Source organism: Mytilus trossulus, chromosome 2 (assembly GCF_036588685.1).
Source record: "Mytilus trossulus isolate FHL-02 chromosome 2, PNRI_Mtr1.1.1.hap1, whole genome shotgun sequence".
NCBI classification, from domain to species: Eukaryota; Metazoa; Mollusca; class Bivalvia; order Mytilida; family Mytilidae; genus Mytilus; species Mytilus trossulus.
Window position 1 is genome coordinate 90521063 of NC_086374.1, and position 27904 is coordinate 90548966.

The 27904-nt window shown below is 31.8% G+C and overlaps 1 protein-coding gene across 1 annotated transcript in view; it reads left to right on the forward strand.

Annotated features, from left to right (window-relative positions):
- The window catches only part of LOC134708327 (G-protein-signaling modulator 2-like), a 58719-nt gene extending 47040 nt beyond the window's left edge, over nucleotides 1–11679 (forward strand). The window contains exons 11-15 of the mRNA XM_063568775.1: nucleotides 150–217; nucleotides 1192–1317; nucleotides 3373–3508; nucleotides 7312–7499; nucleotides 7948–11679. Coding sequence (XP_063424845.1) covers nucleotides 150–217; nucleotides 1192–1317; nucleotides 3373–3508; nucleotides 7312–7499; nucleotides 7948–8124 — 695 coding nt within the window. The 3' untranslated portion in view covers nucleotides 8125–11679. The remainder of the gene's footprint in view (nucleotides 1–149; nucleotides 218–1191; nucleotides 1318–3372; nucleotides 3509–7311; nucleotides 7500–7947) is intronic.
- The last annotated feature ends 16225 nt before the right edge of the window (nucleotides 11680–27904 follow it).

Genomic DNA, 27904 nt, shown 5'->3' on the forward strand with positions numbered 1-27904 from the left:
ATTTTTACGGAATTATGGACCATTTTAGCCCTTTTTAAAGCAGAAAAATATTGACGAAGAAAAGTTATACCATAAGACATAAAGCTGAATACTTACTATGACATGACATTAAATTGTGATAAACTTCAATATTATACGATTATTTCCAGCAAGAAGGCCATTTAGACGACACAGTATGGAAAATATGGAATTGATGAAATTGACTCCAGACAAGAAGGTGGGATTTAGATATGTTTCCTTTATTTTACATATTTCTAGACGTACAGTTCTTCAGAACTCTTCTATGAATGATTCCATAACTAATGATATATGGAACTATGTTTAACAAAATTTTTGCTGAACCTAGAATGCTGTTACTGAAGCGAAATTAAACAGGCTTTTTGTTATTTCAAAAATAACTGTAACTAATCTAACTGTCCATGATGAAATCATTGACCTATTAAAACTTCCAAGCATATGAAATCTGCAAGATCTGTGATCTTTTGAAATATTTGTCTTATATGAGACAAAAGGGGGTGAACTGGTTTGTTAATGTTTGTTGACGATTCCTCAGGTAAATTGAGAATTAAGAATATATTGAATTTATCAAAAAAATATCTTGGTCCAGATTTTCAACTAGGCCAACATTAATTGGAATATTCTTAGGTTTATTTTTTTTTTTGACATTTTGTATCAGAGCAAAAAAGTAAGTATTTTGCCATTATACTTTTGTAAATGTCAAGTATAATAGCTTTATGCAGATTTACATATGGCTTAGATATATTCTGGTCTTCGATTCTGATTATTATTACCTTCTCATAAGTAACAATATCGTTTGAAGCTATTCTTTTGATAGATATTTATGTTCAACACAAATGTTTTACTGTCATTATTAGCATTGAAAGACATTGCATTGTCAAGTATAATATTAAACAGGATTAGATTTTGACCTGAAAACATTGATGGCCAAAACAAAAATTGCTTTTGCAGTTTTGCAGGACACTAACAGTACAAAACATATTGAACTTCCATATCAGAATCAAAAATATTTCAGACTTGTCTCCCTTGATGACAGTTTTGATTTATGAAATCCTGAAAAACTTAACTTCTTTTTATGCTAAAATAACCAACTCCTTATCACCAGTTTCATCCTACTTAATTTAATGGACCACATGTACCGACTTGTTTTCACGGTATGATTTTTTATTTTAGGCAGAGTTAATGAATGGTGGAGCAAGACCAAAAGTCCCTAAATTTCAGAAGGCTGCAAGTGTAGCCACTGAGTCAGATTTGTCACTTAACAACAGAAATAAAGAGAAACTACAGTCAATACAACAAGTGAGGCTTCACAGTTATCTGACAAAAACAGCCCATGTTTCAGTTTGATATTTACTGTCAAAAATAGACCATGTCTTATATTTACTGACAAAAATAGACCATGTCTTATATTTACTATTTGACAAAAATAGTCCATGTTTTATATTTACTGTCTGACAAAAATAGTCCATGTTTTATATTTACTATCTGACAAAAATAGTCCATGTCTGATATTTACTGACCAAAATAACCCATGTCTTATATTTACTATCTGACCAAAATAGTCCATGTCTTATATTTACTATCTGACAAAAATAGCCCATGTCTGATATTTAACTGACAAAAATAGACCATGTCTTATATTTACTATCTGACAAAAATAGCCCATGTCTTATATTTACTGACAAAAATAGTCCATGTCTTATATTTACTGACAAAATAGTCCATGTCTTATGTTTACTGACAAAAATAGTCCATGTCTTATATTTACTATCTGACAAAAATAGTCCATGTCTTATGTTTACTGACAAAAATAGTCCATGTCTTATATTTACTATCTGACAAAAATAGCCCATGTCTAATATTTACTGACAAAAATAGTCCATGTCTTATATTTACTATCTGACAAAAAAAGTCTTATGTCTTATATTTACTATCTGACCAAAAATAGTCCATATCTTATATTTACTATCTGACCAAAAATAGTCCATGTCTTATATTTACTATATGACAAAAATAGACCATGTTTGATATTTACTGACAAAAATAGACCATGTTTGATATTTACTATCTGACCAAAAATAGTCCATGTCTTATATTTACTGACAAAAATAGTCCATGTCTTACATTTACTATCTGACAAAAATAGTCCATGTCTTATATTTACTATCTGACCAAAAAAGCCCATGTTTGATATTTACTGACAAAAATAGACCATGTCATATTTACTATCTGACAAAAATAGTCCATGTCTTATATTTCCTGACAAAAATAGACCATGTATTATACATACTGACAAAAATAGACCATGTCTTATATTTACTATCTGACAAAAATAGTCCATGTCTTATATTTACTGACAAAAATAGACCATGTCTTATATTTACTGACAAAAATAGACCATGTCTTATATTTACTGACAAAAATAGACCATGTCTTATATTTACTGACAAAAATAGACCATGTCTTATATTTATTGTCAAAAATAGTCCATGTTTGATATTTACTGGCTACTCTTTCTCAGCGAACAAACAATTATCACCTAGATATAGCTTCATGCACTGAAAGTAGCAATAAACATTAACAACAACAAAAAAATTGTTATCCACCATTAAGGAAATCTTAAGTGGATATGGGACTTTAGTAAATCTGAATGTAATCATGTTCCTTTTATACTCTGAAATAATGTAAAGCATCACTCATTAGAAATCAAGTTATAAAATAGGCTTTCTGTAGAAAACTTTGATACACATTACTTGCCAGAGGAAATAATGATGATGAATCTGATGTCTAGTTACTTTGACTTTCTCTACATGTTTCCCTCTTTTTATTACAATTAGAGGGATCTTTAGGAGGCCTGCCAGTGTACGGCAAAATTTAGGCTCTAACTAAAAGTACCCTCTTTTTCAAGTATAAACTGAATTTCTAAATTACAACCCTTGCAGAACTTAACTATTGACTTTATTATAAATATGTTCTAGATTTGAGGATGAATGAAATATTTGTCTCTTAACAGTTAGCATGCAAATTCAAATAATCAATCTACAACATAAAATGGATATGATTACAAGGGCTGAGTATGCATGAAATATTTGCCGCGAGGCAGTTAGCAAACATGCATAATTCAAATAATCGATCTATAAAAAAATGGATATGATTACAAGGTTTGAGTATGCATGAAATATTTGCCACTGGACAGTTAGCAAGCAAAATTCATATCATTAATCTTTAAAAAAAATGGATATGAGATCATTGTTTAGATAAAGTTTCATTTTCTTTTTATCCCTTACTACCACAGCCAATGAAAAGGACAATCAGAGGTGGTCAATTATTTTTATAAGTTTTCATTTTCTTCAGGTATCTTTTGATGATGAAAGTTTCTTTGATTTGTTGTCAAAATTCCAAAGCAGACGACTCGATGACCAACGATGTTCAATCCAAGTAGAACCTGTTACGCCGAGAACCGGAACAGATAACAGTAAACGTGTAACAGGTATGGTCTAAATAATTCGTACTAATATAAATATTATAAATAAATAGTATGATATAAAATGTCAGGACTTCTCTGTTCAATTGTCATAATTTGATTATGCATAAACAAATTTGGGTGAATAAAGACTGTCTACAATGTTTTTATATGCCCGTTGTCTTTTAGACGGGACATATTATGGTATACCGTTGTCCGTCAGTCTGTTCCTCCGTCGTCCACACTTCGGACAATAACTCAAAAACACTTTCACCAATTTCCATGAAACTTAAGTGAATTGTTTATATCTATTGACGTAAGCTCCCTTTTGTTTTTATACAACCGCAAATTTTGAAAAATTTTTCGTCGTATATTGCTATCACGTTGGCTGCGTCGACATCGTCGTCGTCGTCGTCGTCCGAATACTTTTAGTTTTCGCACTCTAACTTTAGTAAAAGTGAATAGAAATCTATGAAATTTTAGCACAAGGTTTATGACCACAAAAGGAAGGTTGGTATTGATTTTGGGAGTTTTGGTCCCAACATTTTAGGAAGTAGGGGCCAAAAAGGGCCCAAATAAGCATTTTCTTGGTATTCACACTATAACTTTAGTTTAAGTTAATAGAAATCTATGAAATTTTGACACAAGGTTTATGACCACAAAAGAAAGGTTGGGATTGATTTTGGGAGTTTTGGTTTCAACAGTTTAGGAATTAGGGGCCAAAAAAGGGCCCAAATAAGCATTATTCTTGGTTTTCGCACAATAACTTTAGTTTAAGTTAATAGAAATCAATGAAATTTAAACACAATGTTTATGACCACAAAAGGAAGGTTGGTATTGATTTTGGGAGTTTAGGTACCAACAGTTTAGGAATTAGGGGCCAAAAACGGACCCAAATAAGCATTTTTCTTGGTTTTCGCACAATAACTTTAGTATAAGTAAATAGAAATCTATGAAATTTAAACACAAGTTTTATGACCATAAAAGGAAGGTTGGTATTGATTTTGGGAGTTTTGGTCCTAACAGTTTAGGAAAAAGGGGCCCAAAGGGTCCAAAATTAAACTTTGTTTGATTTCATCAAGAATTGAATAATTGGGGTTCTTTGATATGCGGAATATAACTGTGTATGTAGATTCTTAATTTTTGGTCCCATTTTCAAATTGGTCTACATTAAGGTCCAAAGGGTCCAAAATTAAACTTAGTTTGATTTTGACAAAAAATTAATCAGTTGGGTTCTTTGATATGCTGAATCTAAAAATGTGTTTAGATTCTTGATTATTGGCCCAGTTTTCAAGTTGGTCCAAATCGGGGTCCAAAATTAAACTTTGTTTGATTTCATTAAAAATTGAATAAATGGGGTTCTTTGATATGCCAAATCTAATTGTGTATGTAGATTCTTCATTTTTGGTCCTGTTTTCAAATTGGTCTACATTGAGGTCCAAAGGGTCCAAAATTAAACTTAGTTTGATTTTAACAAAAATTGAAATCTTGGGGTTCTTTGATATGCTGAATCCAAACATGTACTTAGATTTTTGATTATGGGCCCAGTTTTCAAGTTGGTCCAAATCAGGATCTAATGTATTATATTAAGTATTGTGCAATAGCAAGTCTTTTCAATTGCACAGTATTGCACAATGGCAAGAAATATCTAATTGCACAGTATTGTGAAATAGCAATATTTTTTTTAATTAGAGTTATCTTTCTTTGTCCAGAATAGTAAGCAAGACATATCTAATTGCACAATATTGTGAAATAGCAATATTTGTTTTTAATTGGAGTTATCTTTCTTTGTCCAGAATCAAATCAAATCTTTGTTATATACAATGTATATTCACTTTTTACTACCAACTGATAAATTAAAATAATCTTTAACATTCAGTGATAACAAGCAGTTTTTTTTACATCTTAATATTTTATGATGTATTTAAATGAGTAGTTATTGTTGCAAACTCCATTAGAAATTTAATTGAGATTAATTTGGAATAAGGGAAAGGGGGATGTGATTAAAAAAATTGGGTTCAATTTTCTCATTTGAAATGAAATTTCATAAATAAAATGAAAATTTCTTCAAACATTTTTTTTAGAGGATTAATATTCAACAGCATAGTGAATTGCTCTAAGAGAAAATACAAATTTTAAGTTCATTAGAACACATTCATTCTGTGTCAGAAACCTATGCTGTGTCAACTATTTAATCACAATCCAAATTTAGAGCTGAATCCAGCTTGAATATTGTGTCCATACTTGCCCCAACTGTTCAGGGTTCAACCTCTGCGGTCGTATAAAGCTACGCCCTGCGGAGCATCTGGTTGTTTTTATTTCAGATTTTAAGTTTTGGATTTATGGGGCTTTATTCATAAAAAAGGGGGGATTTTCAACACTTCAGACAATAACTCCAAAAGGCTTTCACCAATGTCCATGAAACTAAGGTGAATTGTTTATATCTATTGATGTAAGCTCCCTTTCAATTTTTATAAATTTCAGATTTAAAGTTTTGGATTTATGGGGCTTTATTCATTTTTTTGTGCATTTTTATTTATTATTTGGGGGAGGGGGTATTTGACAGGGCTCACACTATATCTAGTTGATCATATAAATTCATTAAAGCATAAAAGACAAGTTAAAAGAGCAACAGGTGTATCATGCGCTAAAGCGCAGCCCTTTATTATTAATGCGAACAATGTCACAATAATAAATGCATATAGTTGTAAATACAAAATGATGTAAAACTGAATTAGAATACAATTTTATTACTGCGTCTAGATAATTTATGACTATTGTAATAATTAAATGATATTCTTTTTTAATATTTCTCGTCTAGAAATGTTAAAACTAATACAACAACTAAAAGGTAAAAATAAATGTTACATTTAGATGTCACTCAGATTATTAACTAGTAATTGATGTAAACCAAGCTTCCTTGACACTTGAACTTGTGTTCACAATAAATGTAGAATATTTTCCTGCAATCAACTTCACAGTAGTTTCCTATTGATAACTACAGCACTTATTTAAATATTTGGACTTTAATTTTAACTAAGTACTGTTTTATAACCAGATAGTGTGCCCCAGGGGTCAAGGGATAAAGGCAGCTAGTCACATATACACAATTTAAACAGCAGCCTATCAGCTGTGGTCAGTTTGACCCTCGGTTTGGTCATATTCGCAGGTGTCACACCACCAATTCAAATCCTTATATATTCAATCAAATTTTGGAATTTTCACAGCTCTCTAAATCTTTCTTAATAAGTTTAACTTTATAAGAACTATGTTTATAACTTGAATTGAACAATTTAAACCTCTGGGCAAATTTCAAACCAATGTTAAAAGTCTTTTAGCAAGACATGACTTTATGGAAGTAACTTATGTCTAAAGATAGCACTCTAGTCTTGATAAGCATACTATGTACCACATCTACACTAAAACTGTAATGCTGATTCAGGCACAGGTAAATTTTGGGTCTCATACACAATGCTGAGAACCACATCAGGGTATAAATTTAGCAGTAGGTCATTCATTGTTCTAGAGTTTAAATTTGAAATAAAACTGCTGATTTTTCCGTTTCTTAACTCTAACTTATTTGTCTTCACCAAAATAATATCTAAAATCTAGTGATAAAATAACTATTTCATAAAAATGTGAATTACAGGATAGCAACTTTTCCAAATATAAAAATGAATTACTTTTAAAATTTTATTCTTAAATTGATATTTGATAAGAAATAACAATACAAGATAATTACTTTCCATATTAATATATAAAATTACTTCTTAGAAAATGGTAAATAGATGGATTTTTGTAGATCATTTTGTATTGACTTATATTTATAGTGTCCTCACCTGGTGCTCAAGAGTTTTTAGATATGGTAGCTGGGATCCAGAGTTCTCGAATGGACGATCAGCGAGCAGATTTACGATTCCCAGGATTAAATTCTCAGGATGTGATTGATCAAATTCTACAACAGAAAGAAGAAAATGTCCCTGATGATAACTTCTTTGAAATGTTAATGCGATGTCAGGTAAATTTAAATCATTAATTAAGATTTCAAAATAAAACAACACCTTTTGGAAGGAATTGTAGGTGCAATTGCTGAAATTTTTTTCATAATTGTGAAGAATTCAAAATTATATTAAAGCCTTTCAGAAATATTAATGTGATATAAGGTAAATTTGAGTTATTAATTAAGATTTCAAAATAAAATAACACCTTTTGGAATTGTTTATGCAATATCAGGTATATTTTAGTCATGAATAAAGAGTTCAAAATTAAAAGACACTTTTGGAAATGTAGATGCAATGTCTGATGAATTTTAGCCATAAATGAAGAATTCAAAATCAACTTGAAATTACAATCATCCTTACCCTAAACATTTTAGATCATTTTAATAAATAAAAAAATACTGAATACAGTAACACACTTGTTTCTAGCTGGTTATGATTTATTGTGCATTACATTGTTCTCAACAGGGAACCAGAATGGAGGATCAAAGAAGCTCAATCCCTGTTTCAAGGCCAGCTCCTACAGTACCAGATGAAGACTTTTTCAGTTTAATACAGAAAGTACAATCCAGCAGATTAGACGAACAAAGGACTCAAGCACCAAAACAACCTCCTGATCCAGGGAAGAAAAATCGAAAGAAATAATTTATTTTTATATAATTTGTTATCATCTTTTCATTTGTTTTTGTTGATTTCATCTTTGAAAATGTATCATTGTAACTTTGATATACTTCAAGGTTCCTTTAACGAAGGTGGTATTCAGTGCTAGAAATAATCATGTTTCATTGTTATAATGTTGTTTCAAATATCTTTAAAAGTAAACAAAGGCCTTATCAAGTGCTAGGAATATGTAACATTATATCAAGGACCTTTATAAATTTCTTGGTCCTCTTAAAATAAACAATGGCCGTATCAAGGGCTAGCATTTAATAAGACCAACATGACACATAGACACACCTACACACGTGCAGTGTTGTAGCTAATTCCTGGTCACAAAAAGTTATTTTACATTAAAATATGCTGTTCACCAATTACCAAAAAATGAAAAATAAAAATAGGACCCTAGGAATGATTCCTTAGTTTTACATGGTTACATTTTTAAACTGAGATGACTTTACATAGTCTGAGTAATTAAGTTCAATTGTAAACCTGACATTACTTTCCTAATTAAATGCTAGCAGTAAGGTTATAATACTACAACAACCGGAAGAAACCTATCAATTCTGTTTTCTGTGTTTTAGATTGTTAGTGCTATCTGCTTCAGGGTATATTAAAGTTCTGTCTCATTAAGTAATATGTAAAACTTACATTTTTTGTGTTTCAAGAAAAATAACAAAGAACATTTACAAACTCATGAAGAGTAAAGTATCTTTTGAAGATAATTTTTAACTTTGACATTTTATTCTGAATTGTATAAGAAGTGGACATTTTGTTTGTAAAATAAGTTGTAACGTTGAGTAACTTGACATCTTGTGATTGGGTAAAAAAAAAACAGTTTCCTGCTTTGATATCTAATCTAGAAAGTTATTTGCTGCTTTTGCTTTTAAAAGTTAGATGTGTTTGTTAGGAGATATACTGAATGTTTTGGGTTATCAGATGAGGGGTTTAAAACACAAGAGGTCCTAACACATACTTACCCCTGTCATCTGTGTACCTAATCAGAACATCAATTGTTTTGAATCAGTATGCATGTGTCTGAATTATCTTTACTTTTCTGAATTCCTTTTTAAAAATATTTCGTCTAATGTTTGAGACTAATAAGGGTCAGGTCAACCCCTCTCATTGGGGATATCCCCCATAAAGGGGGAAATGTGCCAGATCTGACAATATATTTCTACACAAATAAAAGTTCTACAAATAAGGATTGAATCTCACAAATATATATTTTCTTTATATACATTTCCTTTCTCAATTTTATGTATGTAACAGGATTTTTGTTCAATAAATGTCTTTCTTTTTCTTATGTTTTAATAAGAAAGTGATTGATAAGTTATTATATAAATCTCTGCAACTCTCTACAAGGTAATTTATAGTTGTTTTGCTAAATCACAAGATACAGAAATGAAAAACATTTGTTTAAATTAGCACTAAAACTGCATGGTAAATTATGTTTGGATGTTTTATGTTGACTTGTTTATTTTATAACATTCATTTTCACAGTTTGTATATTTTCACATGTATTAAATGTTAAATCAGTCACAAAATATTTTATTTAGTCTTCATGGAAACACATATGAAACTAGTAAAAATGGGTTTTAGTTCATACTGATCAGGATGTTGACAATCATTGTACATTAAGCAATAATAAAAAGTTAATTGTTTGTTAAAACAGAGCTGAACTTGGCATTAGATAATAAATGGTGGAATAAAATCACACACTAATGACAATACGTCAGTTATGACAGGCACAAAAATAAAATATCTGCTGCATGGTTTTTTTTCCTGTATATATAAATACAGATAATGATTTAAAATAATTGAGGAAGATGTTAAAACAAAATAGATGTCTCTTCACTCCATTGATAAAAAAAAAGAGGGATCAAATCAAATAAGATAATAAAAATACATTCTCAAAAAGTGATTAATCTGAACTTTTATATAAGGATGAACAATATATTTTTTACACTTAAAATAAATTACATTGTTGTCTTTTGATTACCTTAAGAACATTGTCATAATTGGCCGTTCAGAATCTAAAGAATCATGGGTAATTTCATTGTTCATACCCCAAAATGAAAACAACGTTCTGTCATTGGTTGAATTTTCATTGTTTAGAACGTTTTAATCCAATCACAACGCTTTGGTGTACGCTTAATACACATAAAAAAATATTACCTAGAATGTATTAGATTCTGAAACGGCGAATTGAATACTTATATTGACCATCTCTTACATGGTAATTTTTAAACCTCAGAAATTATAATGTAAGGGCTGTTTCATTAAAATACATGATACCCAGGGAAGACACTATGAAAATGGGGTCGAAAATAAAAGAGGCAATTTTATATTTCACCTATATTTTTAATACCTGGTATACAGAAAGTATTTGACATCTACCTATAAATGAAAACTCTAAGGACTTTTCTGGATTGCATGCATGATTTTATGGAACAGCCTTGGGCCTCTTCTTTTTTTAATAGTATACGCTCATCTTTGAATTTTTAAATGTCATATGTAAACATGTAATGATTGAAGATTAGAAAATAATAATTTATTGTTATCAACATTCCAGGAAAGGAGTAATACTTAATAAAACTTTGTGTTCAGTACTTAACGTGTATTAATCATGTAAAACAATCTATCAGTCAAAAGTTCATCATGTTATGTGCAATATTCAGTAGAAATTTTTATGAATTGTAAATATGTTTTTCCTGCTTTTTGTGCTAAGTAAGTAAAACAAAATAGAAATTTTAGTGTTTTATTGAATGATGACTTCCAAGTTAATTTATTAGAGATCTGTTTGCATACTCCCTTTTCTCTTTATATCTAGATTGATTGATTATTCTTTGAATTCTGGCCAGAAAGAGAATTAAAAAATATACTATTTTGTGTCTAAGCAATAAAATTCATGTACCCTGCAAATAGTGTAAACAATAAAATGAACCATATCTCCTTTCTAATTTTGGTTATCATTGATGGTTTTGTTGTACTGTTTACCATGTTTGTTTGATAACAAACCAGTCATTTGGTCTGACGAATTGTCATCTCATTGCCCATTATAACAGGTTTTATTGTTTAATTTTGAGACTACACTTGTGCTCAGTTCTGTGCATGGATCCCTTCATCAAATTAAGTTTGTAACTAGGCTTGGGACACCATGCACTAGGACTTTTTTTTTATCAGAATATTTGGCATGATTAGTAATATTTGCCATGATCATAAAAGGCAGTATTGAAAAGGATGACTGGTTCTTAATCTATCCTAGCAAATACAATTTAAAACAAGGGACCAGTTTATTAACAGCAGGACCTCAGTTAACTTGGAACTATTAGATTTTTGTAGCATGTTGAGCAGAGAGAATTAAAAAGAATTAAATTTTTATGTCTGTGCACTCAAAGGAATAAAGAAATGATATAAGATGTAGTTATATTTGTTTATTTATCCTTCTGATTGGAAGGATATTGTAAAACTAAGAATTGTTTCATTGTTATAGTAGAAGAACATGATGTAAACAAACTACATAAAAATGTAAAACATTAATATCTTGTTATCTGTTCAAATAAGCCTTGTACTGTTTATAATCTGTGTAATCCTAACACATAGAGGATGTGTTCGAAGGGCCCCTTTTTTATCTAAAAATATGTTTCCATAATTTATTTATAGAAAGATAACGCATTATGTTATTGAGGAATGACACAAAAATGATAAAAGGGCTTATTGAGATCATGAAATTAACCAACATATTAAAGGAATGGTTCATCTAGACATATCTGAAATAATATTTAAAAGAAGGTAATAAAAATGATTGATATTTTCAAACCAACTGTATGGTCTTGTGCTTTGATATTCTGTTCAAAAGTTGGGGTCTAGGCCTTAGTCCTGGAGCTGTCAACCAAAAACTTGAGTAGTTGTTTGGGTTGCTACCTAATGAGAAGTTAAGCATGAGATTAAAGACGATTCAGCTACATTGATTTTTTGATGTCAACCCTTTAAATGTAAATCTTCCACACACTTAAAAGATACTATGGGAAAATTCAAAACTCCATGACGTAGAACAAAAAGTAAAATAATAAAAATACTGAATTCCAAGGAAAATTAAAAACGGTAAGTTCCTTTAAAAATGGCAAAATCAAAAGCTCAAAGTTATCACAGGAAGGAAAAACAACTGTCATATTCCTGAATTGCAAGGATTACAAAAAAGAAAATCAGTACACAGAAAACTAAAACCGCACTAGATGAATCCAACAAATGTGCTGGATTGATCTCGGGTGCTCCAGAAGGGTAAGCAGATCCTGCTCCACTACAGATTTTTGTAAAGTGCTTATTTGACTCAAAAAATTATTTCTACAATCTTCCAAGAATGTTATTGTCTGTAAATATCTTCTGCAATGTCAAAATGGTATATAAAAAAAACAATTGACATCACATGAAAAATTCTACATCTAATGTGTGGTAAAATAAGTTCTTTACCAAGGCCTTTGATAAATAAATAAAGTCCCATTCAAATCTATACCTGTTGCAATATCATTTTTAATGACGGTTTTTTTCTCATATTTGAAATTTATTAGAAAGATCTCAATATCAAGTCATGTTTTCATAAAATTCAAAAATTAATTTTAAAGCAGCACTTACCCAAAATTTCATACAAAAATCTCATAATACAAGTACTGTACTTTATACTCAAAGACTCATAATATTTGGAGAATAAATGTCTGAATTAAGTGTATAGCAATGTTCCAATTTATGAATAAATAAAGACAACAATCAAACTGAGGAAATAACATGAATCAAAAAAGAATTGAGACCATTTTGGATATAGTAAAGGATTACATTTTCAAAGATTTTAAAGGAACATGTTGATGTTACTTTCCACCTCATTTTACTTGGAGGAAAACTGGAGATTTTCATCAATACAGGTACCTCAATCCTTTCAGGGAATCAACAATGATAATAAAATGTACACAAACAAATGAAAAACTAAAGACTGAGTAGATCCTGCTCCTGTTAAAATGACAACATTACATAACGGGAATAAAGTACAAGTTTGACAGTTTAAAACAAGCATGTTATTGTTCAGTGTGATACATCAAATCTAAAAAGAGAGAAACAGTGGGAGTATCAACACTCAAAGTTAATGGAGAAATATTAGACAACAGCAAAGGAAAAGCAGAAGCACTTAATGCACAATTTCAATCAGTATTCACGATTGAAGACTTTCAAAGCTTCCCTAAGATAACTGAAAATGAAACATCAAAAATACCAAGCCTACACATTAGTACAGAAGGGTTAATCAAACTACTAAAGGGAGTGAACCCAAGCAAGGCAAATGGTCCAGACAATATATCGTGTAGAATATTGAAAGAGTGTGCAGAGTCAATATCACCATATTTACAGTTAATCTTCACTAAAAGATCAAAGTGTACCACAAGACTGGCTTATTGCAAATGTCATCGCACTATTCAAGAAAGGGGATAAGAGTCAACCGGTCAACTATCGACCAGTATCCTTGACATCAGTTCCATGTAAAATAATGGAACATATTATATTTAAACACATAATGAACCATCTTGAGAAGTATAATATACTTGTGGACTTCCAGCATGGCTTCAGAAGCAAAAGATCGTGTGAGTCACAACTAGTCATAACAGCAGAGGATATAACTAGAAATCTGGACAATAACCAACAGGTAGATATGCTCATATTAGACTTTAGTAAAGCATTCGACACAGTACCACACCAGCGATTGTTGAAGAAACTAGCATCATATGGTATCGATGGAAACATACTTGCATGGTTAGAAGCTTGGCTGACAAAAAGAGAACAACAAGTCACACTGGAAGGAGAAAGATCAAGTACTGCTAAAGTAACATCTGGCGTACCACAGGGAACAGTTTTAGGACCATTGCTGTTTCTCCTATACATAAACGACATCGGGAATGACATAACATCAAAAATTCGCCTGTTTGCAGATGATAGCCTACTCTACCTAGCAATCTCGTCAAAGGATGACTGCAAACATCTACAAGAAGATCTCGACAAAATGGTAAAATGGACAAAAATTTGGCAAATGATATTCAATCCTTCAAAATGCTATGTCCTTACAATAACCAAAAAAAGGAAAACCATCAACTTCAACTACAACATCAATGGTCATACCCTGGAATCAGTTGCATCAAACCCATACCTAGGAGCTGAACTCACCAACACCATGTCATGGGACAAACAAGTTAACAAAGTTGTCACCAAAGGAAATAAAGCACTAGGCTTCATACGAAGAAATGTTGGATCATGTCCAGAGGAAGTTAAAAAACAAGCCTATCTTGCCCTTGTCCGACCGCACCTTGAATACGCTTGCAGCGCATGGGACCCTCACCTACAAAAACATATTTATCAGATTGAGATGGTCCAACGCCGTGCAGCACGCTTTATCAAAAGCAATTACTCAAGAGAGCCTGGAACAGTAACGACTCTTCTAGAAGAATTAAATTTAACACCACTAGAAATAAGACGAAAAGTAGCACGTATAACACTCTTTCATAAAGCCATCCATGAAAGAGTTGCTATACCTATTCCAACGCACATTATAAAACCAAGAAGAACGTCGAGACTCCATCAACCGAACACTAAAAGATATGTACAAATAAGGCCAAATAAAGATATCTACAAATACAGCTTTTTCCCTAGGACCATCAGAGACTGGAATAAACTACCAGATGAACTATTAGAGATCGAGAGCAGTGAGGAATTCAAGACCAAACTCACCAAGCTCCTCTGTAGTGGCTAGCAACACAGACAGTCGATACTGGTAGAAAATGTTTTTAACCTGCACCTGTATATAAATTTCTAGCACAATTTTGGAACCATTTGTAAATATAGAAAGTTTATTGTCATGTTGGAGGACGTCAAAAGTTAAACCATACTTGAGTGATGGGTCGAAGTACCCTTTTCAAGTGACGACATAGCTCCGCTATGTCGTAGATGTAGATGTAGATGTAGATGTAGCCAAGGCTCCGTGTTGAAGGCCGTACTTTAACCTATAATGGTTTAATTTTTAAATTGTTATTTGGATGGAGAGTTGTCTCATTGGCACTCACACCACATCTTCCTATATCTATGTTATTTATAACTTACATTCTGAATCGAAATTATCTAGCACCACAGGCAAAACAACAAAAACAAAGCTATTTAAAGTTTGTGTACATTTTGTTTTGATTTTAACAATTCGTAAAACACGACCACATATGAAACTAATACAATTTAAAAATATAAGGAAGATTTTTCTTACTTAAAAGTATTTAGTAACTTTCCTCTTTATAAGCACGTTATTATTTATTTAAAGATATCTATTTATCTTTATTTTTATTGATTGTTTCATAAACGGGGAATACTTGTGTAAAGTGTAGAAAAGTTGTTTGTTGAATTTTTTGTCCTCAATTGTCTATCTTTATACTTGTTATGGTTTTTCAACTATTTTAATCTGAGCGTCATTGGTGAGTCTTGTATAGACGAAACGCGCGTCTGGCTAATCAAATAAGCCTAATAACTGTGATAACTATATACGTATTTAATATGATAAATATATCCTAACAATAGCACGTCAAACATTTCAATATTCCACCAAAAATGTATTAAAAAATTTTATGCTTATTTGATGAAATAAAATTAATATCAACAAAATAATGAACTCGGAGGTAAATTCAAAAGCTCAAACAAATGAATAACAACTATCATATTCCTGACTAAGTACAGACATTTTTTAATGTAGGAAATAGTAGATTGAACCTATTTTTATAGCTAGCTAAATCTTCTACTTGTACACAAATTTTCACAAATAGGGGTCTAGCAGTCACCATTGTGTTATTATCTAAATCACTATAAAAACAAATCAGTAACAAAGAGACCGTTGGTTTTCCCGTTTGGATGGTTTTACGCTTGAAATTTTGGGCCCTTTATAGCTTTTGTTCGGTGTGAACCAAGGCTCCCTGTTGAAGGCCGTACATTGAACTATAATGGTTTACTTTTATAAATTGTTATTTGGATGGAGAGTTGTCTCATTAGCACTCACACCACATCTCCCTATATCTATATAGACAAAGCACATTAGCAAAAATGAAAGACAAGAATACAAAAATTATTTAAGCAATCAATAAAAAAAAGTTAATAAATAAGGGAAACAGTAGTATACCGCTGTTCGAAATTCATAAATCGATTGAGAAAAAAAACAAATCCGGGTTACAAACTAAAACTGGGCGAAACACATCAAATATAAAGAGGGAACTACGATACAACAGAAACACAACATTAAAATGTAACACACAGAAACGGACTTTAATATAACAATGGACATTTTCCTGACTTGGAACACACATTTTGATAAAAAAAAATAATATGGGTGGTTGAACCTGGTTTTGTGGCATGCCAAACCTCCCGATTTTATTGAAATGTTAAATATAACATTTAAATGACAACATTACAATTACAAATAAATGGGAGAACATATAGGACAGAGAAACACACGAATAATAGCTAACAAAAGGTGCTAGGTTTAAAATTACTAAACCACCTGATTGTGCCTGTTTACATTCACATTTCGTGTATAACCCTGCTGACCATGTTATTTCTTGAGACCTAAACATAGCCAATAACTACAAGTTTAAACAACTATTGTCCCAGGGTCCGAAATACAGAGAGCCACAGCCAATCAATTGGAAGCAGAACTTCAAACTACTAATGGATTCTGTTGAGGATTATGCAAAAGACTGGGCGAAAAGAGAAGAGGTTGAGGTTGACACTCTTTCGGAGTGGGTAAAATCAGTGAGGTCATTGATTCAGATTAGAGTAAGGAAGCTTAAAGGGTCAATGAGTACCGAAGCTCCTTCCATCTTTAAAGACCCTCAGGTCATAGAGGAGTTGTCTTGCCTCCATGACAAATATGTTGTCGTTCCAGCTGACAAAGCCTCAAACAATATTGTTTTTGTTTTCAAGAAACACTACATTAACTGCCTGATTAAGGAACTGGGGATAAATAACACACTAGGAAATCCTACATATACACTAAGTACGCTAACGAAGCAGGAGATCCTGGAAAACCACAAATCGGTTATAATCTCCTTTGGTGTTAATCCAAAGGATGAAAACCAGGATCTTCCATCCTTATACTGGATTCCTTAGCTTCACAAGAATCCATATAAGGAAAGATTTATTGCAGGTTCTTCCAAGTGTCCCACTAAACTCCTTTCTAAAGTTCTTACTGCTATACTCACTGCAGTCAAAAAAGGACTTCGGAAATATTCTGAAACGGCATATTCAAGAAGTGGTGTTTAATCATACTTTTTTTGATTGAGTTAAGTCTGCCAATTGATATTTTATGGTATGTTTTTCTATGTTGTGATGTTATGCTATTGTTTCAGAAAAAGGGAGAAGGTTTGGATCCATTAAAACGTTTAATCCCGCTGCAAATGTTTGCACCTGTCCTAAGTCAGGAATCTGATGTACAGTAGTTGTCGTTTGTTTATGTAATACTAGTATATACGTGTTTCTCGTTTTGTTTATATAGATTAGACCGTTGGTTTTCCCGTTTGAATGGTTTTACACTAGTAATGTTGGGGCCCTTCATAGCTTGTTGTTCGGTGTGAGCCAAGGCTCCGTGTTGAAGGCCGTACTTTAACCTATAATGGTTTACTTTTTAAATTGTTATTTGGATGGAGAGTTGTCTGATTGCCACTCACACGACATCTTCTTATATCTATTAATCAGATGTGGATACGGAAAAATTCAAAAGAGTTATTGGCGAATTTACAATCTCAATTATTAAAACATTGTACCAACTATGAAACCTTTGATTTTTCAACTCTTTATACCACTATTTCACATACTTAACTTAAAACTCGACTGAAAGAACTCGTCAGCTTATGTTTCTTTAACAAAAAGGGCATAAGACGTTTTAAATGTCTAGTTTTGGGCTGGAATTCAGCTTACTTTGTGAAAAATCATACAGAGTCAAGGAACAAATATACCGACGAAGATATCACTGCCATGCTGGACTTTTTAATTGACAACATATTTGTTGAATTTGGAGGTTTGGTCTTCCAACAGACTATTGGAATCCCAATGGGTACCAATTGCGCTCCTCTACTTGCAGATTTGTTTTTATATTCCTATGAAGCAGAATTTAACCATGGGCTTGTACAAAAAGGAGAAAAGAAATTAACCCAGTCTTTTAATTTCACCTTTCGGTATATTGATGATGTACTGTCACTTAAAAATAATAGATTCAGTGATCACTTACATTAAATATATCCAAGTGAACTTGAAATTAAAGATACTACCGACACAGATAAATCTGTTTTAAATTTAGACCTTTTTCTCGAAATGACTACTGATGGTAGGTTGAATACCAAAATTTATGACAAACGCGATGATTTTAATTTTCCTATAGTCAACTTACCATTTCTGTGTAGCAACATCCCAGCGGCACCAGCATATGGAGTATAAGTGGCTCAATTGATACGTTACTCTAAAGCTAGCTCAAAATACGCTGATTTTGTTAAACGAGGAATACTGCTTTCTCAAAAGTTGCTAAGACAGGGCTATGAATCATCAAATTAAGGTCATCACTCAAGAAATTTTACGGTCGCCATCTTGAGCTGATTGGCCATTATGACAAAAGTGTGTCAGAAATCATATCTGATATTCTTCCTCAGTCCTAATAACCTTCCATCAATACAAGACGGAACAAAGAAATAACATGACGGGTGCCGTATTCCTTGCAGGAAATACTTACCCTTCCGGAGCACCTGATTTCACTCCGGTTTTTAGTGGAGTTCGTGTTGTTTCTTAATTATTATTTATAACTGTTGATGTAAATGTCCTTTGGTTTTTGTGAGTCTTTGTTTGTTCCTTGGTTTTGATTGTTATTGTCTTAATACGCCAGACCCACGTTTCGTCCACACAAGATTAACCATTGACGCTCTGATGAAAAAAAGTTCGAAAGCCAAAAAAAGTAAGAAGTTGACGAGCATTGAGGACTAAAAGTTCAAAAAAGTTGTGCCAAATACGGTTAGGGTTTTCTGCCTGGGATAAGAACATCCTTATCATTTAGAATAATTCATACTTTTGCAAACTGTAAATTTTTATAAAATGACTATATGATATATATAAATGATAAAACCGGTGACTAACTACAAAATAAAAACGGATAGATAAATAACCTAACCCAGCATATAAAAGTTCACAGCCACGTTAGCCAAATCGATAAACGCAGAAAATTAAAGTGACGTCTCATTTGAATTTCTAAAAATTTCCCCTAAAAAAGGGATAGCACTAGGATATAATTCAAGATTAGGTTTGTAATGTTGTTTTAACATTTATTAATAACAATGAAAATTACAATACTAACTAATATCAAATTGTGGTAGTAATTAAATAATTAATTTATTATCTAGCTATGTCGGTTTTTCTTCTAAATCAAACTGTAAACCAAATATATCGTATAAATTTAGTTGAACCAAATTAAAATCTAATAATTGAACTGGATGATTTTTTTTCCCTACCATAACACACGAATACAACAGAAACAAAATAAGATTTACAACTACAAACGATAAGACATTTGACAAAATCCGATGAGAATAACAAATATTATTTCAAAACTAAATACATGAATTTCGGATAGAAAAGTACCGTGACACGTCTTATAGCAATGCGAATTCACACTCAGCAAAACAGTCACAATCGGGAATAAGTAATTAAAAGATCAGACGATGTAATGACAAACCTGAAATCTAACATATTTGTAAAAATGTCTTTAGTTAGTTTGGACAAAGGCACATCGTATGGATCGTGACGGTGTCCGTATTTATGAGTGTCATTTTTAGTCTGTCCTCCTCATTACTTCGTTGAAGCAGTTTCTGCGTTAGGAGCACACTCCTGTATATGAAGTCCGTATAGTGTGAACATGCACGACCATAACGTATCAATTGAGATATGTAGACACCATACGAAGGGGGCAGAGGTTATGTTACTGCTGAGAAATGGGATACCGTTTACTTGTCTGATTTCAGGTCAGAAAATACAGATTCATAAAAGTTTTTGCTAAATATATATAACTTACATTCTGAATTCATAAGCACCACAAGCAAAAACAAATCTAACACTAGTGGCTACATCAGGTTTATATAAAGTTGATGTAACTGGGATTTCTATAAAATTACTTGAATTCATACAATTCCGAGAATACTCCCACATATGAAACTCATACAATTTAAGCTGGAAAATTTTCTCTTACTTGTTAGTCAATCACAACAATAAAAGATTTTATCTAGTAACTTTCCTCTTAATGAAACATTGATTTATATGTATAGATATACATATTTATATGTTAGTTATTGTTTCATATCAAATATAAAAAATATGTTTTACATACATAAATTTCCTTCTGCCATCACATTTAATAGTCGTTCGTTTGATGTCCTTATCAGTATATTTTTCAGATATTTGGTTCTTTTCCACTTCCTTTTTGTTTTAGATGAGTTAAATGTAGACGAATCGCGTATCTGATGCACTTTATAAGCCTGGTATTGTTGGTGAATGTGTACCTGACAATCGCGAGATTACCATTTATATGTCATTGTATAACCTTGTAGGTGTCTAGCGAAGCACGAAATTTGCCAAAAGAAATCATGAATTAATTCTTATATATCTGATATGCAAAAAAAGTTTCCACATATAAACAAGAGAATTAAGAAAATAAAAAAAATAAAAAATAGTAGAAAAACACTATATTTCATATTTGATACAACTCAACATTATACTAGTTAAAAAATAAAATATCAAAAATATCGTTTTCATTGTAGTCTAAAATTTCTGAGCCATTAACATGTATCTTAAAAATTAAAATCACAAATATACTGAACTCCGAGGAAAATAAAAAACGGAAAGTCCATAATCAAATGGCAAAATCAAAAGCACGAACACATCAAAGGAATGGAAAACAACTGTCCTTTTCTGACTTGCACAGACATTTTCTTATGTAGAAAATGGTGGATTGAAACTGCTTTTAAAGAGCTAAACGTTCACTTGTATGGCAGTCCCATCAAATTCCACTATATTGACAACAATGTGAGAACAAAACAAACAGACATAATAGGTAAAAATAGGGGTACAGCAATCAACATTGTGTTATAATCTTAATCAATTTAAAAACAAACAAATATGTAACAAAGAAGCACAAAATGGCATATATAACCCTCTAAAAAAGCACATTTCAGGTCGGAAAATACAGATTTATGCAAGCTTTGCTAACTATACATAACTTACATTCTATTCAAAAGTTTCACAAGCAAAACAACATTGAAGACTACGTCAGGATTATATTGAGTTGATGTAACTGGGGTTTTCTTCAAAATGAATTGAATTCATACAATTCCAAGAATACTCTCACATATGAAACTCATAACATTTAAACTGGAAGTTTTTCTCTTACTTGTTAGTCAATCACAACAATGAAAAAAAATTATCTAGTAACTTTTCTCTTATGACACATTGATTTTTATATATAGAGATATACATATTTATATGTTTAGATAATTGTTTCATATCTAATACTTAGTATAAAAAAGTGTTATACGCACAGAAATTTTTGTCATCACATTTAAAAGTCTGGAGTCCGAATCAGATTATTTTTTGAGATATTTGGTTGTTAAAGCTTATAAACATCATATTTGTTTTGACCTTCAAATGTTTAATATGAGTGCCACTGATATGTTTAATGTAGACGAATCGCATGTCTGAAGCACTTTATAAGCCTGGCATCGTTGATGAGTGCTTTACATGACATTCGAAAAATTATCATTAGGTCCTTTTATGACTTTGTAGGTGCTCAGCGAAATACTAAATTTGCCAATAGAAGAAACTAACTCATTTTTTGGCTAATCTTTATGGAATTTTGGTCCTCAATGCTCTTCAACTTCGTACTTTATTTGGCCTTTTCGACTTTTTTGGATTCGAGCGTCACTGATGAGTCTTTTGTAAACGAAACGCGCGTCTGGCGTAAATTCAAAATTTAATCCTGGTATCTATGATCAGTTTATTTTTATATATGTGATCTGCAAAATTTTTACCACATATACAAAAGAGAAATGGGGAAACGAATACCAATTCAATCTCCCCCGAAGAAAACCCCCCCCCAAAAAATGCAGATTTGATACAACTCAAAATAAAAAAACCAAATTACAACATACAAAAATAACGATACAAATACAAGAATATAGAACGCAAGGTAAATTTCAATACGGAAAGTCAATCATCAAAGGCAAACTCAAAATCAAAACTCATAAAACGAATGAATATAATATGTCAATTCTAACATGAAGTTCGTTCATGAACTCAACATGGACTACCGACATATCGAAACAGAAGGGAAAAAGGATTTATAACATGAATAACAACAATGATGAAAATTGTGAACCTCTTTCGGGTAAAAACTATCTAATTTAAAAATTCCAACAGAAAAACTCGAAGCTTCAAGGAGCCTGTGTCGGTCACATGATATTTTTATTCACAATTGATGCATGAAATAATGCAACTGTTAATTTTTTGCTTTAGTTTCAGAGAGTCGAGTGAAACACTGCATTTTTCACAAGGCGCTTTTTTTAGCCAAGTCTACCATGTTATTTGGCAGGTAGTGTCATATGACACATTTTTAAAAACTAAATACTCGAATGCTTATTTGTGGTCAGGTTTGGTTAATTTTGTCTCAGCTGATTGAGAAAAACAATAACTCCTTATGGGGTCAATTGGTCATTTTGGTTTTGTGACTTATTTGTAAATTTTTATTTGCTGAACACTATTGCTGTTTACTAATTATCTATTATAATATTCAACATAATAACCAAAAGCAACAAAATTTCCTTAAAATTACTAATTCAGGGGAAGAAGCCTATCAGCAGTTTGTCTGATTCGTCTGAAAGCATAAACATTTTTATTCACGTCAAATTTGCTCTAAACGCATTATTTCAGAGATATAAGTAAAAAACTGTAATTTACCCCTATGTTTTATTTTTGACTATGTCGGTCATGTTGGTTGGCAGTTGAGTTCATCGGACAGATTTTTAAAACTACATACCCTAATAATGACTGTGACCAAGTTTGGTTAAATTGGTCTCAGTAGTTTCAGAGGAAAAGATTTTGTAAGATTACAAAAATTTACAAAAAATTGTTAAAAATTTACTACTTAGGTCGATTGACCATTGTGGTCAAGTTGACTAATTTTCAGATCTTACTTTAATGAGCATTGTTGCTGTAACAGTTGATATCTATCTATAATAATATTCAAGATAAGAACCAAAAATTGCAAAATTTCCTTAAAATTAATAATAAAGGGGCAGCAAGCCAATAACAGATTGTCCGATTCGTCTGAAATTTGTGGACAAATAGATCTTGACCTTATAAACAAATTATCTTCGACAGATTTGCGATAAATGCTTTGATTTTAGAGATATAAGCCAAAATTATTCCATTTTTAGCAATGGTGTCCATCTTGGTTGATTGGCCGGATCATCGGACACCTTTTTTTTTAAACGAGATACCCCAATGATGATTGTGGCCGAGTTTGGTTAAAATTGGGCCAATAGTTTTAGAGGAGAACTTTTTTGTAAAAGTTTACGATGATGGACGACGACGACGGACGCCAAGTGATTAGAAAAGCTGACTTACCCGGCCACGTCCACTTGTAATTTTGTCCATCTGATGAGTTAAGCCTTTTTCAACTGATTTTTATAGTTCGTTCTAATTTGTTGTACTGTATAACCACTGTTCCAGATAAGGGAGAGGTTGGGATCCCGCTAACATGTTGAACCCCGCCACATTATTTAAGTATGTGCCTGTCCCAAGTCAGGAGCCTGTAATTCAGTGGTTGTCGTTTGTTTATGTGTAACATTTTTGTTTTTAATTCATTTTTTTTATATATAAATAAGGCCGTTAGTTTTCTCGTTTGAATTGTTTTACATTGTCTTATCGGGGCCTTTTATTGCTGACAATATGGTATGAGCTTTGCTCATTGTTGAAGGTCATACAGTGACCTATAGTTGTTAATGTCTGTGTCATTTTGGTCTCTTGTGGACTGTTGTCTAATTGGCAATCATACCACATCTTCTTTTTTTATATTAGCCCTTTGGTACAAGTGAGCTAAAAACTCAGGAAAACTCTATAAAGAATATTGATATGTACATAATACAGATCTAATAAATAATGTCTTATTCATGCTAGAATCAACGATTTTCATTTTAAGAAGGGTATGTATAGTAATAAGAAGGATTTGTATAGTAAGATTTTTTGCACTTTACAAATCTTTTAAGAATTGAATTGACCAGTAAGTGATGACACTCACGTCTTTGTAAAAAAGTACACAGTCACGAACATTTAAGTCGAAGAACAAGGAAAATTTGATCTATACCTTTTTGCTCTTCCTTGTTACATATTCGTGTGTTTTTATAGTGATTAAGATTATAACTAAATGTTACCCTATTATTGACATTTGTACCTATTATGTCTGTTTGTTTTGTTCACGCATTGTTGTCATTTTAATAGTTTGATTCTACTGTCATACAAGTCAGAGGTTTAGCTAGCTATAAAAAGCAGGATCAATACACTTTTTTTTTCTACATAAGAAATTAATTTCATTTTTCGTGAAATATTGTACAACTTACCTTTCAATTTTTGTTGGATTTGGAAATAATATATTATGTTATATCAGGGTCATATAATCTTCTGGAAAATTTTACGGAACAAGAACTAAAAATAGCTTTATGATTAAAAATCGCCAAAAATGGAATGTTCATTCATAAACTTTGACCTAGATTTAAAAGAAAATGCATCGCACGATTCTTTTACAACCGGGAAAAACAGAAAGTAGCGATAATAAGCTTTCAAATGATATATAATACAGCCGTATGTTAGTTGGGTGCATTTAAGTCGTTAACTAAGCGTCTTTTTGTAAAATGTCACTCGCCTTTTAGTTTATATCACGGGAATATTGTGTTTGAAGTGTTTTAAAAATTGCTGCAATTCTTAGAAAGACTTCTAACTGCTAATTACTTTCTACAAATGAAATGATCGATTAATTTCATCCTGTTATTATCGGTAAGGATGGTTATCTTTCGATTTTGTCACAATATGATGTAACTAGCCTGAATGTTTAACACTTTATTCATTAGAACGATTAGAGATTATACCAATGATTGTTTTACTAAGGTTTTAAGTCCCTCAGGCAAAGTTGCCTTTAGATGAATTTGGCTATTTTTTTTTATTTTTTTTTACATATAGCTCTTCAACTGTTTCGGTACTTATACATCTTCGGATTTCAAATGTTTGGCTTTGAGCGTTCCTGATGAAGGTAAATCCAGAAAAGCGCTTCGGACGCACAAAATTATTAAACGTGTTGTTTTCAATTTTATGTATCCGGAACTGCTCCTGAACCGCTTGACAGTATGAAACTTATTCATCTAATGCTCATAACATATTTGAAGCTTGCATCTATTGAATTTCTTCATTGTAATTTTATTTGGGTTTACTTTTGAATAAAATGGAATATTTGAATAGACCAATTTGAAATTTTGCCTTCCTATGTTTTTTTTCTCTAAATCAAAACCATTTTTGATTTTTTTTTACCAAAACAAAACACCACGGAGGTTTCCATTGATTTGTATCCGTAACTACGACTTACCCGTTTTTACAATTAATTGCAATTTTCTTGCAATCATAAGCATAGTGTGTTATTTACCGGATTTGTTACAACATGAGCAACACGACGGGTGCCATATGTGGAACAGGATCTGCTTACCCTTCCGGAGCACCTGAGATCATCCCTAGTTTTTAGTTGAGTTCTTGTTGCTTATTCTTTAGTTTTCTATGTGGTGTCATGTGTACTATTGTTTGTCTGTTTGTCTTTTTCAGTTTTAGCCATGGCGTTGTCAGTTTATTTTCGATTTATGAGTTTGACTGTCGCTCTGGTATCGTTCGTCCCTCCTTTATTGTGAACCTTCTTTTTTATTTTTAATCAGAGATATATTTGCGGTCATTTTGAGGATATCATCTGAAAACTACACAAGTCTTTTAGGACGTCTATAAATTGAGCAACTATCCACCAAAGACCATAGAAAGAAAACTATTAGAAAGCAAACATCTCCATATTACAGTAATAATGAGACAAAGCTATTATCCGCGTTTTTTCTACAAAAACGTATGAGTGACGCACGACAAATAACCAACCCGAACTGTCCAAATCAAATAGAAGTTAACGAGCAATGAGAACAAAAATCCCTTCAAAATCAGATACTGACTCATATTTAATATTTGTTTTGAAATTCTATATACATAAAATATTTTACAATATCGTTGCTTTTGCAGAACATTTTATACATTCCTTTACTTGAAATACAATGTATTGGTAACTATTAAAAGCAGGTGTGGTAACCGTAAAATTGACAATGAGCAAAGCCCATACCGCATAGTCAACAGAATTGAATAATGTTGTTACAATCTAAAATGTTATCTTGCGTAACTGTCATTTCACGTAGAGGTTGAAATATAGGCATAATTTCGATATTATTTGTAAGCTTAGAATCGCTTATTAAAATGTCTATGACGATGGTGCAAAAGCAGAAAAGCCTTTTTTACTACATTGTAATTCGTTTACTTGTTGATGTTATATCAAGTCGAACGACGAACGCAATTGTGTATGTGTTGGAACATCAAAAGCAGTTACACCAATTTCAGTATCTCCAAATACATATTCTAGCATAATTTCTCTTTCTCCGCCATTTGGTGAAGGTAAGTGTATTGTTACTGTTCCAAGAAAAGAACAATTCTCTTCATCGGTGTATGTTGGAGATTTTTTGGTTGATGTGTATAACTTTAATTTCAACTCTTTTTGTTCAGCATCGACTATCGAATGCCGAGTAGGAAACTTCTGACCCGTTTCTACCACTTGGTCTCTTTCAATAATCTTTGAAAATATGTTTTGACATTTGTTTGGTTTTGGGCTTTCAAGGGGTTGTTTTTTGTCGAGATTTTCCGGGTCCAAAATTTCACCAACTCCATAGGAAAATTGCATTACACGTGAACAGATATAGTCTTGTTTATGTCCAAATAAAACAGATCCTTTCAAAATAGAAAGATCCGCTTCTTCTGGAACAATGATACATGGCTTGGTAATGTCTTGACAAATAGCATCTCGAATAAAATGGTAAGTAGAAGATCCACCAACAAGAAGTACTGTCGAAACTCTGGACACTTCTTTTCTGCTTAAAACATCTTTAATCAGTGAAATTATCTTTTCTGTTATCGGTTTAAATAGGGACCAAAAGAAGGAGGAATCAATCCGCATCCTGTTTCCCCGTAGGACTATATATTCTGCATATGGTGATGAAAGGACAAGAGAATTAAGGTCTCCTGAATTTGCCGCAGCACAAAGTTCAGATAGACATATATACGGTATAGTGATTGTTATTTTTCTTGTGTTTTTGACGGTTCCCTTGGTGGATTCAAATTGACGTACCAATTCAAAGTATTCATTTAGATGGTTTTCTTTTAATAATTGCATAATTGTATCCCCAAATATATTCTTAAACATCTGAAGGCAACTTTCATTCATAGCATTGCCTCCGCAGTCATTCCCTGAAGCTCTACATAATTCTTTAAGTTGTCCTTGTTTTGTTCTTTCATGGACCGTTATATCAACAATACCACCTACAATTTCAGTGATAAG